Source organism: Falco biarmicus, chromosome 6 (assembly GCF_023638135.1).
Source record: "Falco biarmicus isolate bFalBia1 chromosome 6, bFalBia1.pri, whole genome shotgun sequence".
Classification (NCBI taxonomy): domain Eukaryota; kingdom Metazoa; phylum Chordata; class Aves; order Falconiformes; family Falconidae; genus Falco; species Falco biarmicus.
In genome coordinates this window covers 44,857,158-44,871,655 of record NC_079293.1, presented here as the reverse complement: position 1 = coordinate 44,871,655, position 14,498 = coordinate 44,857,158, and the positions used below count along the sequence as shown (strand labels likewise).

The 14,498-nt window shown below is 39.9% G+C and overlaps 1 protein-coding gene across 1 annotated transcript in view; it reads right to left on the bottom strand.

Annotated features, from left to right (window-relative positions):
• Nucleotides 1-14,498, bottom strand: part of UST (uronyl 2-sulfotransferase) — a 166,402-nt gene that overhangs the window by 20,948 nt on the left and 130,956 nt on the right. The window contains exons 6-7 of the mRNA XM_056344173.1: nucleotides 13,621-13,718; nucleotides 11,238-11,395 (exon numbers count right to left, since the gene is read on the bottom strand). Coding sequence (XP_056200148.1) covers nucleotides 11,238-11,395; nucleotides 13,621-13,718 — 256 coding nt within the window. The remainder of the gene's footprint in view (nucleotides 1-11,237; nucleotides 11,396-13,620; nucleotides 13,719-14,498) is intronic.

Sequence of the window (14,498 nt, the reverse complement as noted above, 5' to 3'; positions counted from 1 at the left end):
GCTGAGGACAGACCTTATCAACTGCACACAAGCTGAATTTTAATACACTGCTTTGTTACGATTACTAAAACACTTCAGCGTTGCTCTTGTTGCTTACCGGTAATTCCATACTGACAGTGACCTCTCTCGCCTCAGTCTCATCTTTTTAAAAGAACATTTATCCCAGGCTGGAGCACAGCCCCGAGCAGGACTCCCCTCCTTGTTTAAAGTAAGGGAAGACTATGGAACAATTAATGCCTACCTCCTTAACCAATTTAATCCCGTGGGAGAACATTCTTTCTCATAGCCTGACACCTTTTAAGAGCTTTGGGACAGAGATCCTGCTGAAAATCACACCTGTACCTGTCAACTCCTTCAAGGAACTAGTTGATTTGTGGGGCTCTAAAAACGCCATACTGACTTTTCCCAACTGTCCATTAATGCCATTCTTCATTACAGTCCCTACCAGTACAGAAATTGGATTATTTCATCCGTTGCTGTCCAGGTGACCATTGGAACCCTTTAAAAGCTTGAAGCCATGTTAACTGCCTTCCATTCTTCCAATATAGCTGCTGACTGAATGACAGGACGCACCGCAGAGTTGGCAGTTTCAGTAAAGAGATCCTTGGTGAGTACTAGCTCTGGCAGCAGAACTCCTGATGCTGCCAAGGAGTAAAGACAGCTGAGGAGAAAAATATGCCACCCTAACAGAAAATCTGTTACCTGTATTATAGATGGCATCTGCAAGTAACTGAAGTTATTCAGAATGAGTCAGCTCAAAAGGTGAGATTTACAAAGCACAGTAACAACTGTGCAAATGTTGGAGATCGAAAAAGCAGCGTAACTGGAAAGATACTAATTAAGGAACACAATGGGAATGCAATTTGGAAGAAAGGGAGGAGACAGGGAAGATGAGCAGCAGAGGGGAGGATGCTGTTTCTTACTGCATCTGTAAATCTGTGATTCTACTCCAAGAACAGAGAAAAAGAAGAAAAAAGGAATCTTCCTAGCCATATTAAGTAAAACCCTCTTCTCTTGCTGTAGCTTCTTGGGAGAGCAAGTTTTCAAGAGGGACAGATCAAAAAGGCTGGGAAATTCCAAATGGGAAAGGAGGTAGGGAGCATAAACTCCAAGAAAGACTCACTCTTGGAAGAGCGAGGGGTTGGCTCTTCAGCACCACAAACTGCCTCCAAGGCAGGTAAAGCAAATGGGCTCGGAGGAAGGAGCACAGGCATGGTGTGAAGCTATGCTCAAGTGAGCACATTACCCCCTCAGGAGTGATGGCTGGGAGACATACCAAAAGGACTCCTGTGTAGCAGCTGAGAGCTACATTGCTAATATATTTCCTTCATTTTAATTCTTATAACTTCGTAATCAAGGGCCAACTTTTGCACTTTGCTGGAATTTATTCTAGTAATACCTTCCCTTCTTTTCTAATAGTAATACTAGTGGTCTTAAGATGACCTGGAGTGCAACGCACTGTGCTCTCTGGGAGAAACTGGCCTCTTTACAGAGGTACTCTGGGTATGTCGCTTCCCTGGGGACGCTTCCCTGTCACTCCTCCCAGCTACCTACTGTCTCCCTCTTTCCAGCTCTCTGGTGGGCCACCAAGTTCTGATGTGGTTGAAAAAAACCTTTTGGTATTAGCTTTAATGCCTTCAGCAAGCTGAATGCCAGAAAGTGCCTTGTTATAATTTCACACCTAACTTGTCAGAATTTATGCTCTTTCATGTTTTCCTCATTTTAATTATTACAGCATTTAATTATTTTACAGCAGCTCACTTGTATCACTGTAAAAACTTGATTTTAAATTGCAATGTTTATGTGAACCCCCAAGTAGTTCCTTAGGAATGGCTGCTTGTCTCTAGTGTACAAAAAATTACAGGTAAAAGTGGTTTTATAATTCCATCTCTTTTCTGTAGTTACTTTAACTTGAATATTTTTCAAAACATTTCTGAACCATCAAAGATACTGTCTCACAGTACTCGCATTGCTCTTGCAAGATGCCTCAGGGATAAGAATAATCAGTTTGACCTGTAGCCTATTCTATCACTGATACAATGGGCAGGACTTAACAATTTGTCTGAGGGAAAGATACAATAGCTTTCTCTGAAGACTGAAAATATTATTATGCTCCTAAAAGCAAAGTGAATAGTCAGCTCTGTGATCTGCTTCACACTGCTCCTGTGTCTTCAATGCCAAATGTGCTCAGTTTTCAGTTAAAAGATGCTTTTGCCCAAACACTAACCCTGAAAACAGACTGTGGGACACAATGATAATCGAGCTAAATTCTCAGTTGCTTTGGTCCCATGATTGACAAAATTTTTTCAGATTCCAGCCTCAGACACCTTGTGCAACTTGCTAGTTTCCATGTAGGTGAAATGAAGACCTGTGCAAATGTACTGGAACTGCAGCTGGGAACAGAAGTAGGCTTATTACCTGGGATTTAATGGCTGTCTGCCTCCTCCTCTATGCCTTCTGTTGCCTGAACAGAGGTCAAAGAAGCAGTTTGCATAATCTGTTATAATTTTTATTGAAATGCTATTTTTAAAGCAGAAGCAGTTAACAGAGGTTTAGCCGGAATGATACTGATTAAAATAGCATTATGATTTTATTTAATAAGTTGGTCAAGAAGGAATGAACTGTCATTGCAAGCTTTAATTGTCTGTCATTAAAATGTTTGTGGTGTTTTGTCATCAGTGACCCTGGATTATTTACGAGATACAACTAATGCTGTATCTGAATGCAGCTTTCCCTCTGTGCTAGACCTTTAGCAAAGCTGCTTGTCCATGCGTTTTTTATTTTGTCATACTAGGAACAGGAAACATTAAAAAGATGCATCAGGGAATCAACCCCAGATGAACAGCAGCAGCACTGTTATAAACCATAACACCTTTAATGACTGATATGCTCATTAGATAAACATAACATTTGCTTGAAAGATACCAGCACCAACCCTTCAAAATGATACCCTGACACAAAGAAAGATCCAGATGAACTCTAGATATGTGGGATGCAAGGGTTTGGCTGACTGGCCTCTTGGGATTTAGACCACAAATAAGTTTTGTTTTTACAGCAACGAAGTATGAAATTACATCTGTGTGGTTTAGTCCAAAACCAGACTGCCCATCAATAGATCTAATACAAGGAAATTGAAACAATGCAAGCATCATGAAGATGTGGGATGAAATGTAAAATCTGGAGGCTGAAGTCTTTTGGAATTGAACTACAAGATGAAGATGATGCCGTAGGTGGTCTCAGCCTTCATAACCCTACAGGTATAAATGCATTATGTCGGAAGTTCAGAGAGGGGAAACTGCTTATGACGGAGCAGCTCAGACAAGAGCATGTAAAAAAGCGTGCTTGGCTTCAGGTAAAGACCCTGCCAGCTGACGGGAAAGAGCAATGAGAAAAAGGTGGTGAAGAGGAATAGGAAAAAGGTAGCAGACTGCAGAGCACAAGCTCTATACATACAACATGTATTATAGCACAAAGAAAGGGAAGATTCAGTAAGTCTGTCTTACTGGCCTATCTCTACACTACATTGTCGGCTGTCAGAGCCAGTCTACGAGCTCATGTGTCCAGAAGCTTCAGTAGAAGAGAAACATTTCATCTAGGTTTTTCAAAGGATGATTTAAGGGAACATGGCCTTCACCTTCCACTACAGCTCATTCTGAGCAGAGCCTTTACAAATTCAACTCCTGTGAAAATCTAAGCCTAAAATAAGGACTCAAAAATTTGCATGGCAACTGGCAAGCAGAGAAACCATATCATTCTATGCTGTATTCAGTGGTGAGACCTGGAAGGAGGCCAACCTCCTCCAATGCCAGAAGCCCTTGGCAGGGGTACTGTGGATCAATACCAGCCCTCCTCATTCCTCCAGTTCATGAACCATGCCCACCATCCCAACCTGTCGATATGAAATATGTCCGTTTCTCACCTGATTTAAGTTGGTGCTGCCGTACTTACAAAGTCAGCCACTCCTCTGGACTCTAGGAGAAAGCAGAGCCACAGTAGTATGTTTGGCAGATGGCCCTGTAAATTGTACTTCCCTGCACTGTAAGCTCAGGGAGCAGATGTATCTGCAGTGAGCGTCACTGTCATGTCGGGCTGTCAGCTAACTCACTTTTTGTCTCAAAATGTACCATTCATTTTGGGCCACGATGTATTTATAGGCAAATGCTCTGCTGCATTACCATGCACATATGAACTAACTCCAAGCTAACAACTATACACTAGCAGGGAACAGTAAATATGGTGGAGTTGAGCCTGGATGCACACAAGCTCCATGTGGGCCTGGAAAGCCATGCCAAACTCTTGCCGCACCTTTACTGTTGCTCGTATTTTAGCAATGACACTGATACTATCTTGGATGAGTCTTTCGGTGCCACAGTTACGCCTCTCATGCAACACACACATAGCCTGGAGTGGCTTCACCCTCCTAAGCAGGACAAGAACCACAGCTATTATAAGCTGCCAATCTTTGCTGCAGAACTTGCCACAGAGAAGTTTAGCTTCTGAAACAAATCTTCCAAAATGGATCTTTTGAAAAACACAGTCATTAGAAAGCCAGAAGTGCTCAAATCCTTGCAAGAGCTCCTATTCTTAAAACTGTTTACTTTATTCACAATGGGATTTGAAACCTCTGAAAGATAGAAAACATCATATTTTCCTTTTATGGAATTGGGAAAAGAAAGGATATTTCCACTGTTTGTGCTTATCACTGACTGGTGCATCCACTAACTTCAAGGCATCCCAGATCAGGCAGTCTGTTTTGGACCCTGCTCTCCAAACCTTGTATTTTCATGGCTAACGAGCTAAATAATTTATCTACAACTTTTGATACTACATTCAGGTTTACAAAAGAAACCAAAGAGCAGGTTAGTTGTGCAGAATGTCCTAGATGCTATCAACCTAACTGGGAACAAACATCCTTGGGGATATGCACTGTGACTTTTCCTCCTTCCCTGCCTCTCTTGCACACAGAGAACTGGGAATTTGTTTTACAAGAAAGAAAAATGCAATTAAGCACTCTTTATAGAGCTTGAACCGCCTGCTTTAACATACACATTGTTTTAGAGTGTTCTATGTAGTTTTGAAAGTTCAGACTTCAGAGGGAGAAGAAAGGAATGGTTTGTTCACATTTCCTATTTTTATTTTCTAGTTTCAGAACCGGATGTTGGGTGATAAAAAAAAGAGAACGCCACCCAGGCAGAATGTAAATTCACATGTGCTATTACCACCGGCATGATGTTCAAGTCCCCTGAAGGTCCTGAACAAACAGGGAGATTACACCACCTTCTGGACAAAAATTTTTAAGTCACACATTTAAGTCCAACCTCACGTTTTAACTCCACACAAAATTTAGTATTTTCCTCTTCTGTAGAAAACTTTCACACAGTGATTCCTCTTGAGAGTATTATTTAGGGAAAGCACATAGCTGTTTTACAGCGTGAGGCAAAAGAAAAGACTGCATATTTGGAGTCTCCAAAGTTTTTGAGCATTTGAACATGGTCAAAGTTTTCCCAATTTCTGTTTTAAGCAAGTAGCAGATGCAAAGAAGTGATGCAAAACAAAAATCTCAGCATTTGAACAGAGTCTAATCCAAGCAGCTTTTATTTGCGCATCAAGAATACAGATGCTTGTAGGACAGAGAAGGGTTGTTCATTTGTGCACAAGAGATGAGCCAATATATTCCCTTTCCACATACCAGTCCCAACTCTCTCCAGGAAGTACAGCTCACGAGAAGCAGGCAGAGTATTAGAAGCTGCAGATCACTCACCCTGTTTTTTTTCATTCCTTTCATTTTGTGCTGAACAAAGGCAGAATATAAGATGATCATGATTTAAGGACACTGCACAAAATGCACTGCCTCCTTCGATCAGACTTCTTTCAAAATTTCCTACCCAGAGTTTTTGCTCTTGGAGGTTGTGCCTGCAAAGATATCCTCTATTCCAGTTTCTCAGATGGAAAAAAAGGGCAGTGGGATCTTCCAGCCCTCCCTTTGCTTTCTTCATACCACAGCAACTTTTCCAGCAATGACCCTCAGTTCTTGAACATTTCCAAATGCACAGCATCCACATCTTGCCAGAGCAGCCCAAGAACAGGGTTGGCAGAAAAGCTGCCACAAGAACTTGTTACTAAAGGTATCAGACTATAGGGAGCACTGCTAACAAAGTGATGGCCTGGAAGAGAAAAGAAAAGAAAGAAAGGAAAGCCCCTCTTAGCCTTATCCACTTGCAAAGAGTTTTATTTTGACATGGAGGGGGAAAGTGCTTTTCTCCACTTCTAGCACAGGAACGATGTGTAGGCATGCCCCACTGTCAGCGCTGCCCCGGCACAGGAGTGGTCTGCAGCACGGTGCACAGACTTCTGCGGCTGATCCCACCATTTTCCTAACTCTACCAAAAAAGGCTTCATCATCTGCCTCACAGGACCTCAGCCTTGCAGTAAGGACAAACGGCAGCACCTCCCTCCTTACTGGGTTTAAAGAGAAGGGAAAGCTTATAAATAGAAAATGTCAAGACTGTGTCGCTAGCATTCATGAATAGAATGGATTTAAAAAATCAGCAGGTTTATATTACCCGGGATAATATTACTACTACAGTATAAAATATTCCCTGTAAACATGATTCCTAAGGAGAATCACATTTTTGTTGCATTTTCAGAAAAAGCACATTTTACAGTTTATCTGAACAATACATTTTCTTCCAGCTGACAGCATGAGTAGTTTCATTGCACTCAGTAAAATTCACTGTTTGAAAAGCTTAAAGTCAGTCTTCTTGCTTTAGAGTAAGATCGACGCAAAATGTAACTTTCAGGAAACAAAGATATTTTTTTTTCCTGGTATTGGGAAGAAGTGTTTTTATAGGGTTTCTGGTGCCAAGAAAATTTATGAACTCCTGCAGAAAGGCAAGAGGATATGGGCTATTTCTGAGGTGATAAAAAACAATTTATTACTTATTCTTTTACACCAGATGCTGTTAACTTTTACCCCATGCCACAGAAGCTGACAAGGCAGAAGAAAATTCTATGTTTTGCTGTTTACAGTGTGCATTTTCTGCCTCTTAAACCCACCAAAGATAAAAAACCCACACGTGCCCATTTCAAAAGAAATTGTGTAAGTATTCCCCGTGTTCTGGCTACCAGCCAGGCTACGGAAGTGAGCTATAGCCAGGAAAAATGAACAGGACTGACCAATTATTTTTCCTTCAGTTGTACTCCTGAGAAGGAGGAGAGATTTTACATGTAAAGTTATGCTATAACTATTTCAGGCCTTTCAAAGAGTTAAGGAATACTTAAAAATGTTGGTAACTTGGGGCTCTGCAATTTGCTTTAATGCTGTGGAAAAACCTAATGAGACAAAACTTCAAGCAAATTTTAATGTGTTAGCAAAGAATTCTAGTAATACTTTATTTTATTTTTTTAAATATTCTACCCATCTATCAATCCATCTATCTATTCCATAATCTGTCTGCCACCCTCCACCCCCACTCCTTTTGATCCCTTGTCAAAGGCAGTTATAGCTGTCAGGGCAGGAACAGTTTGTCACTTTGGACAAGACAGATATCGAAAAAGAGTCCTTTTGCAATTCTTGACTTGGTATTAACATTAGAGAAAATACTTATTTTCAAGGGAGAGTGGAAAAGGAGAAAAGCAGGAAGCCTGTAGCTCTAAAGTATTCTATGAGATAAAACCAGATTGGTTCCAATGAAAACTTTAGAACAACAAAGAGCTTTCACATTTTGTTGTTCACTGTTATAAAATGCACAAGTCAAAATATTTGGCATATGGAATAGCTGAAGGCAACATTTTTGTTAATGCAATGAAGAAAATTATCCTCCTAGTCTCCTTTGACACTAAACTTTCCTGTCATACAGAACTATCAGCATTTTTAAACTCACAAAATTTGAGAAAACTGGGTGCATTTCAAAATGTGACACTACCAAAAAGAAAAAAAAAGAGCCAGTACGGAACAAATACACAGCAGCTGGCAAGGAAAATATATTAAAAAATCTCAAAACCCAGCTGTTAGTGATAATGTCTGAACAAGTCAACTGCATTTCACTCTCTTAATTTTTTTATATTTTACCTTTTCTTCACAGTTTCTTTCTGCCAGCTTATGTAAAACAAATCAGTAGCATCACCAACAAAAGCACTCAAGTCCTATTGCATTAAGCAGTTATCTGTGTCCTTACATATACAGACACCTGTATTCACATTTCTCTGTTCTCTGACGTAAACACCCACTATTTATCTGATCAAAACAGCCACAGTTTTACTGTCTTTTTGCTTCAGAACAGTAGCAGCAAAGTATTTTTGAAGGTAAAAAGGCTACAGTCTTTTGTTTTCCAGCTAGGAGGACGCTGAGCAAGTCTTCCTTAATAAATGTTGTTACATGCTGTGTCAGGTGAGAAATTTCACTACAGATATAGAAAAAACAAAGAAGCTTGAATATGGCTTGCATGGTTAAAAGAAAAAGAGATGAGAAAAAGTTTCCAGATATTCTGACTTCTGTTAGTATCGACCTATACAGAAAGCTCCCAATAATAACAAGTTTGATTGGATGGGAGCTGTAGTGATCTGGTGACCACCCAAAGAACCTGTAATGAGGGAGGAGGAGGGTCCCAACTTTGTGAAGAAGAAGGGGTTTATTCCCAAAGTCCTGCAGACATATCTTAAATGTGCACGTGATTTTATGGGTTTAATAACATCCAGCAGTTTGTTCCCTATAGCAAGATGTAGGTGCTTTTAATTTGGTTTAGATTATGAGGTTGGTGGGACAGCAATCACCAGTTTCCTACTCTGCTTTCTCATCTACGTAATCCACTAAAGCATCAGTGGATGGAAATTGCCTTCAGTTACTTTCTGCTTCAAAGCAGCTCTATAAATACAGTTTGTGAACTGTGGCTAATCCAGAATTGCTTATTGCAGTGGACCCTGGTGCAGAAGTTCACTGACCTGGAAGCAAATCACCTTTCTGCACACAGTCCTTCACTGTGTTTTTCCCATCTCAGTATCTTCAACTGACAAAAGATAAGTTCTGGCAAAGCTTTATCTACTTTACACAAAAAGAGGAAAGACTGCTGTAAGAGTATCTCGAGTGGAGCAGCGGGTCAGCAGACAAAACTGTAAATTGTATAGATTTAATCTGCAAGTATTAGTTGCAACAAAAGGTCGGTTTTGTCCCCAAGTATCTGCTGCTTTGTGGGATCACCACGCAGCTGGGCACAATAATCTCTCCTCTTCCCAGTACTTCATGATGCAACAGCAGAGGGTGTTGCAGATCAGGTCTAAGGTGCCTTGAGTAGAACAATATAGGATTTCTTACACAGTACTTGGATTTTATCTTCTTTTTGGCTGATTCCGTCAAGTTTTTGTAAGCATTAGCACCAACTCAGAAATAACCTGAAAATAATTATGATTGGAAAAATCTCCAAACGTATGAAGAAGCGGAGAAGAGAGTTAACATAAGGAAACTGTTTCCTTTCTGCCCTTCCTTGTCAATAACTGAATGGGAAAAATAAAACAGAAGTTTAACCCACATGGGAAATACTGAAGGAAAGACATGACACAAGACCAGTTTTATATATGAAATCCAAGATGAAACCACTGTCCTGAAACAGGGGATCAAATCTCCCAGGTACTAGAATATACACAGAGAAGAGAAAGATTATGCGGCACTTCTGGGAGATCGCTTATTTTACAACTGGCCATTTGTAGGGAACCTTGATGAAAATTGAGATGCTGCGTGCTGTTTGTTAGCTTCCCCCAGTGTTAGAGAAGTGAAAATCTATGGTACACAGAACAGCTGAGGAAGTCCTATAAATTCCCAAAGAAAAGTCTGCTCATTGCCAAGACAGCATCCTTCTATTGACACCCTGCCTCCCTCTCATCTAACATCTCCATGAGAAAATCTTGGAGACTAAATTATGCAAACTCTTAGGAAGACTTCCACCTAACACAACCATAAGTTCTCTCATTTTTTACTTTACAAAGAAAAGAGAAATAACTGATTCTAAACTGGGCACTGCTCTCATGTCAATACCATACCATGCTTTCCTTACATCTGTTATTGAGCAAATTAGCTCTATGGCTGGATATAGCAGATAACGACCCAGTGAAGTCATGTCAGAGGAGGAATGCCACAGTTTCCCTGGAATGTAAACATAATTCCTAAATATAAAATTTTCAAAGATGAATCCTGGAAGCAGGGTTTGGTGCAGTCACCCATAACTCCTAGTTACGGACAGAAACCCATAATTTCTCCGAAGTGACTGATTAGTGTGATAGATGCTCTCAGTCAAAAGCCAGCCATCGGCTGCACTACAAACAAAATGCAATCTTTGATCCAAGGGTTTTTAATACACACTTTGTAGAAAACACACACTTCACCGGCTGTAGGCAAGTCACATTGACATGAATGTGGGTCACGAAGCAAGAAGGAAAGCTGTATCCCTCCCTGGTTCATACGATGTTGATGGCCCAGCCAAATGTAAGCAGGAAATCAGTTCTGCCAGAATGACATGCACAGCCCCACAGAAGCATCGTATTTCTTGGTTTAGGCATAGGACACAAGGCTGCCTTCTAAAGAAGTTAGCAATAAATGGGTTTGGGAGGGATAGACTGATGCAGAGAAGAGAGAACCCTTTCAGACTGATGGTAGGGTGCAAATTAAGGGGTAGATTAAGTGCTCTCTGTTTTCATTTCTCTACTGCAGTCTCTTAAGTCTTTTTCCTTAGTATGCTTTGTACTTAAAAGTGCTGTAAATACATGTTCTTATTTGTACTTTACCCAAACTCAGTTTAATGGAAGGTTCATTTAATTTCAAATCTTAGTCAAGGTTGAGAGAAAATATATATCCTGGAACTAGAGAACCTCCAAAGTGTCCAGCTCCCCAAACCACTTCTTGAAGGTTTACTTATTGCTGACACCATTTGAAGAGTATTTTGACAGTATTGTTTGAGAGCTGAGTTACGACAGCACTAAAAGAAAAAGCCACTCCAGTGGTAAACAAGAAGCTTTCTGGCATGCGGCAAGATCACCGGAACACGAAGTGCTTGCCCAGGCATGAAAACCACGCGGTAACATTAAGAATAAAAACAGAATATGTACCCTTCCCCATCAATCAAATCTGCTCCCTAAAAGGGAGATCAATATCTTCATTGAATAAACAAGACATAAACACCTACCTTTCAGCGGCTGTGCAGATTTTGCCAAAGTTCCTGTAAGAGTAGCTTTTTAATGGAAAAAGTTACCTGGATTTTTGTAGATGCTAAGCACATCCTTGAAATAATGAGGTAAGAATCTTTCTAATAAAAGCAGCACATCCTCCAACTCCTCCAGAATGCCCACAAGCAGAAAATTTTCATTAACGTTCAGCTTTGCTCTTTCAAGGGCCCATTCACCAGGCTCCCTGTATGAAATTAATGGAAGGAGAGAGGGAGAAGAGGGAAAAAAAGAGAAGTTTGAATATGCATTTACTTCATACATTCAATACAAGCAGACAAGTGAATCAACAAATATTCAGTGCTATACTTCCAACAGGACAGAAACCGCCCCCACCAAACCTGAGTGGCTTACTGAGCTTTTCTGCACAACACCTAGATTGGTTTGGCATGTAACAACATGACTGCATTAAAAGCAGGTTAATCACTGTGTGGAAGCCGTCTGTTCTGAAGTTGTCTTTTGCCAAGCTATTTATAAGCTCAAACTTGTGAACTCCTGTATTTCAACTGGGAAACACAACTTGTCTCATGAGAGGAACAACTGCCCTGGGTGATGAAGGGTTCTAAGGGGTGGAGGTGTCCCTGAACCACATCAGAACTACTGCAAGCAACCACTGTCTGCTGTTACCCAGTGAATACCCCACAGGAGGCTACCAGCCTGTTTCCCATCTTGTCCTTCATTCTAACTTCTGCCGAAGTCTCTGTGAGCTTCCCTTTCCCTGCCATCACCCCTGATGGCCCTGCGGCTCTGATACAGGATTCACATTTGTTTGCTCTGACTGATACTGGTTTTGAAGAAATTTGAAGAAAGGTTATTCTCTCCTTTCCCCCAGTGGGAGAAGCTGGCAGGACACCAGTACATCTTTATGCTTCTCTCACAGTTTCCTGGAAGCACAATTTGGTTAGACAAGCATATGAATCCTAAATTCCTTAGACTAACTCATATCAGTTATGTCCTGGGAGCATCAGTCAGCATTCATATTGATTAGGGGTATAAACCCAGTATCCCAAACTAAAGGAAATCAACTCTTTCACAGGGTCCAGCTGGTATGATGAACATCTGCGTCACATATGATACCTAAGCGTGGCTGGAGATCACACCTCTTCTCTGACCCCATTAAGCTATTGCAAGCTATGCAACATTTGTCAGAAGTTCTTTTGACGACATGTGGAAAAGCTCATTGCTTTACACTCCTACTAGAGCAGACTTGGAGCAGGTTTTTCATTCCCTACCACTTTCTGTACGCTTTTCTGGAAGAGCAGAGTGTCCTAACAACTCCTATGAGCCTTCTTCTTGCAGCTCCTTGTGAGACTAAGAAGTAGCTGAAGGAAGTGCAAGGGCATGGTAGGAGACAGATCTTTAACAAGCTACAAAACAGTACTGCAATATACTGCTTGGGAACCTCATAGATATGCTGTGAAATTATTCAGGTATGCGACTGCGGCTAATGGGATTACTCATGCACACAAGTTAAATGTGCAACCGTAAGCATTTGCAAATCAGGCCAAAATATATTAAGAAAAAAAACGTGTAATGAAAATGAGGCCATGAATCTGTTTTGTTTCTTAATCATAGCTTCACTTATGCCAAACAATTAAAGCAGGATTTTACAACAAAGATACTTCGAAACTGAGATGTAACAAGGAACACATTTTCACTTGTTATTACTGCTACAAAAAAGTATGGCTTTTGAAAGAAATTTTTGAAAACATGTGCAGTTGTTCCACTATGGAGAAGTGGTAAGAACAAATAAATAGAATGCCTTAAAGTTGAACAAACCTAATAAAGAACATGCTGTGACCAACAACACAGAAGTATTTGAAAACAAGAAGGTATTTTAAATTATTCGCATATTATTGCAGAAAAATTTACTATGCAGTATCAGTAATACAGCAATATGAGAATGGTGTAAATAGACATACTAAAAATGAGCTAGCTCAATTACAGCAACAGAAGGCTGCACTTCACACAGTTTTAAACTTGATTACTATTTCTTATATGGACATATAAACCTGCAATACCTCATATATAGACCTGATATGAGGATCTGAGCAGAGCTAAAACATGTATTACAAAATTACAGTGCAGGTAAAATGAGTAGCGAGCACATACGGTCATTGCCATTCTCCCCCTGGCAACACAGAAAAAAAATCCACATAAATACATCCAAATTTGATGAAATATCCAAGTATTAGATCAAGAAAAAACAATAGCACTATATTTGCATTACCCTCCTTGCTGCAAAATACAGGCACATAGTTACCACATACAGCGCTACTATGTACTTGTGTTGTACCGTACAGTGCTTTTCTCTTGCACTTCAAGTAATCGTTGCCTCTTTATTACCATTTTCTAACAAAATGTTGGCAACAGCTATTGCTGAACAAATTGGGATACCTTGTATATATTTACCTGCATCTTGGATGCTGTCCACAGAAATAAGGTATGATGTAAAATAACCTGGGATTGGAACATTCAGGGTAGTTTTCAAGGATACATACATTAATGTCCTATAAGAGAGGAAAGAAAAACCAATACAAAATAAAGAGGCTGAATGCTGCACTTTCTTGACTCTATATTAAGAAATATTTTGTTTATCTCATACTTTATACAGCCACCTCAGAGTCAAATAATTTTGCTGAGGCTATATCAAACACCTTGAAAGTCATTTGCTGATCAATTTATTTACTTCTAAATATCCTCAGAAAGTTTTGGGGGGTGGGGGGAGAAAAAAAGGTGATGTTGTCTTAGAATGCAAAAAACTTTTTTTTTCTTGCTGCAAACAACACAATTATTACATCAAGACTACTGAATGTAGTGTGTCACATGGATAAACTTTCATAATGAATTATATTTAAAATATTCAGGAGATTATTTTCAGACTCTTCCCTCTTCTAAATACACCCTGGGGGAAACCTGAAGTAGCCAGAACAAATTAAATTGAAACAAGAATTATTATTTTTTATTCTGCTTCATTCAATGACTGCAATGAACAAATGTAAGCTGTAATTCGCACAGCTTACTCTTGATTTAAAAACATACATCACTTTTGATTACGATTTTGTACATTCCTAAGATGTTCAGAATTAAGCCTATTGTGTAAACCCCCACTGAGAAAAGGACTTATTAGAAAGTATTTATCATTTTCCTGATTTATCGTTCATCTAATTAGGAGCTATTTATAATTTTACAAAGACTAGGCATAGCTACTGAACCCTGAGGAACCGTATTCCATTTCTAGCTTTACTCTAGTGCAATAATAAATGTACCTGCAAGTGGGACTGAATTCC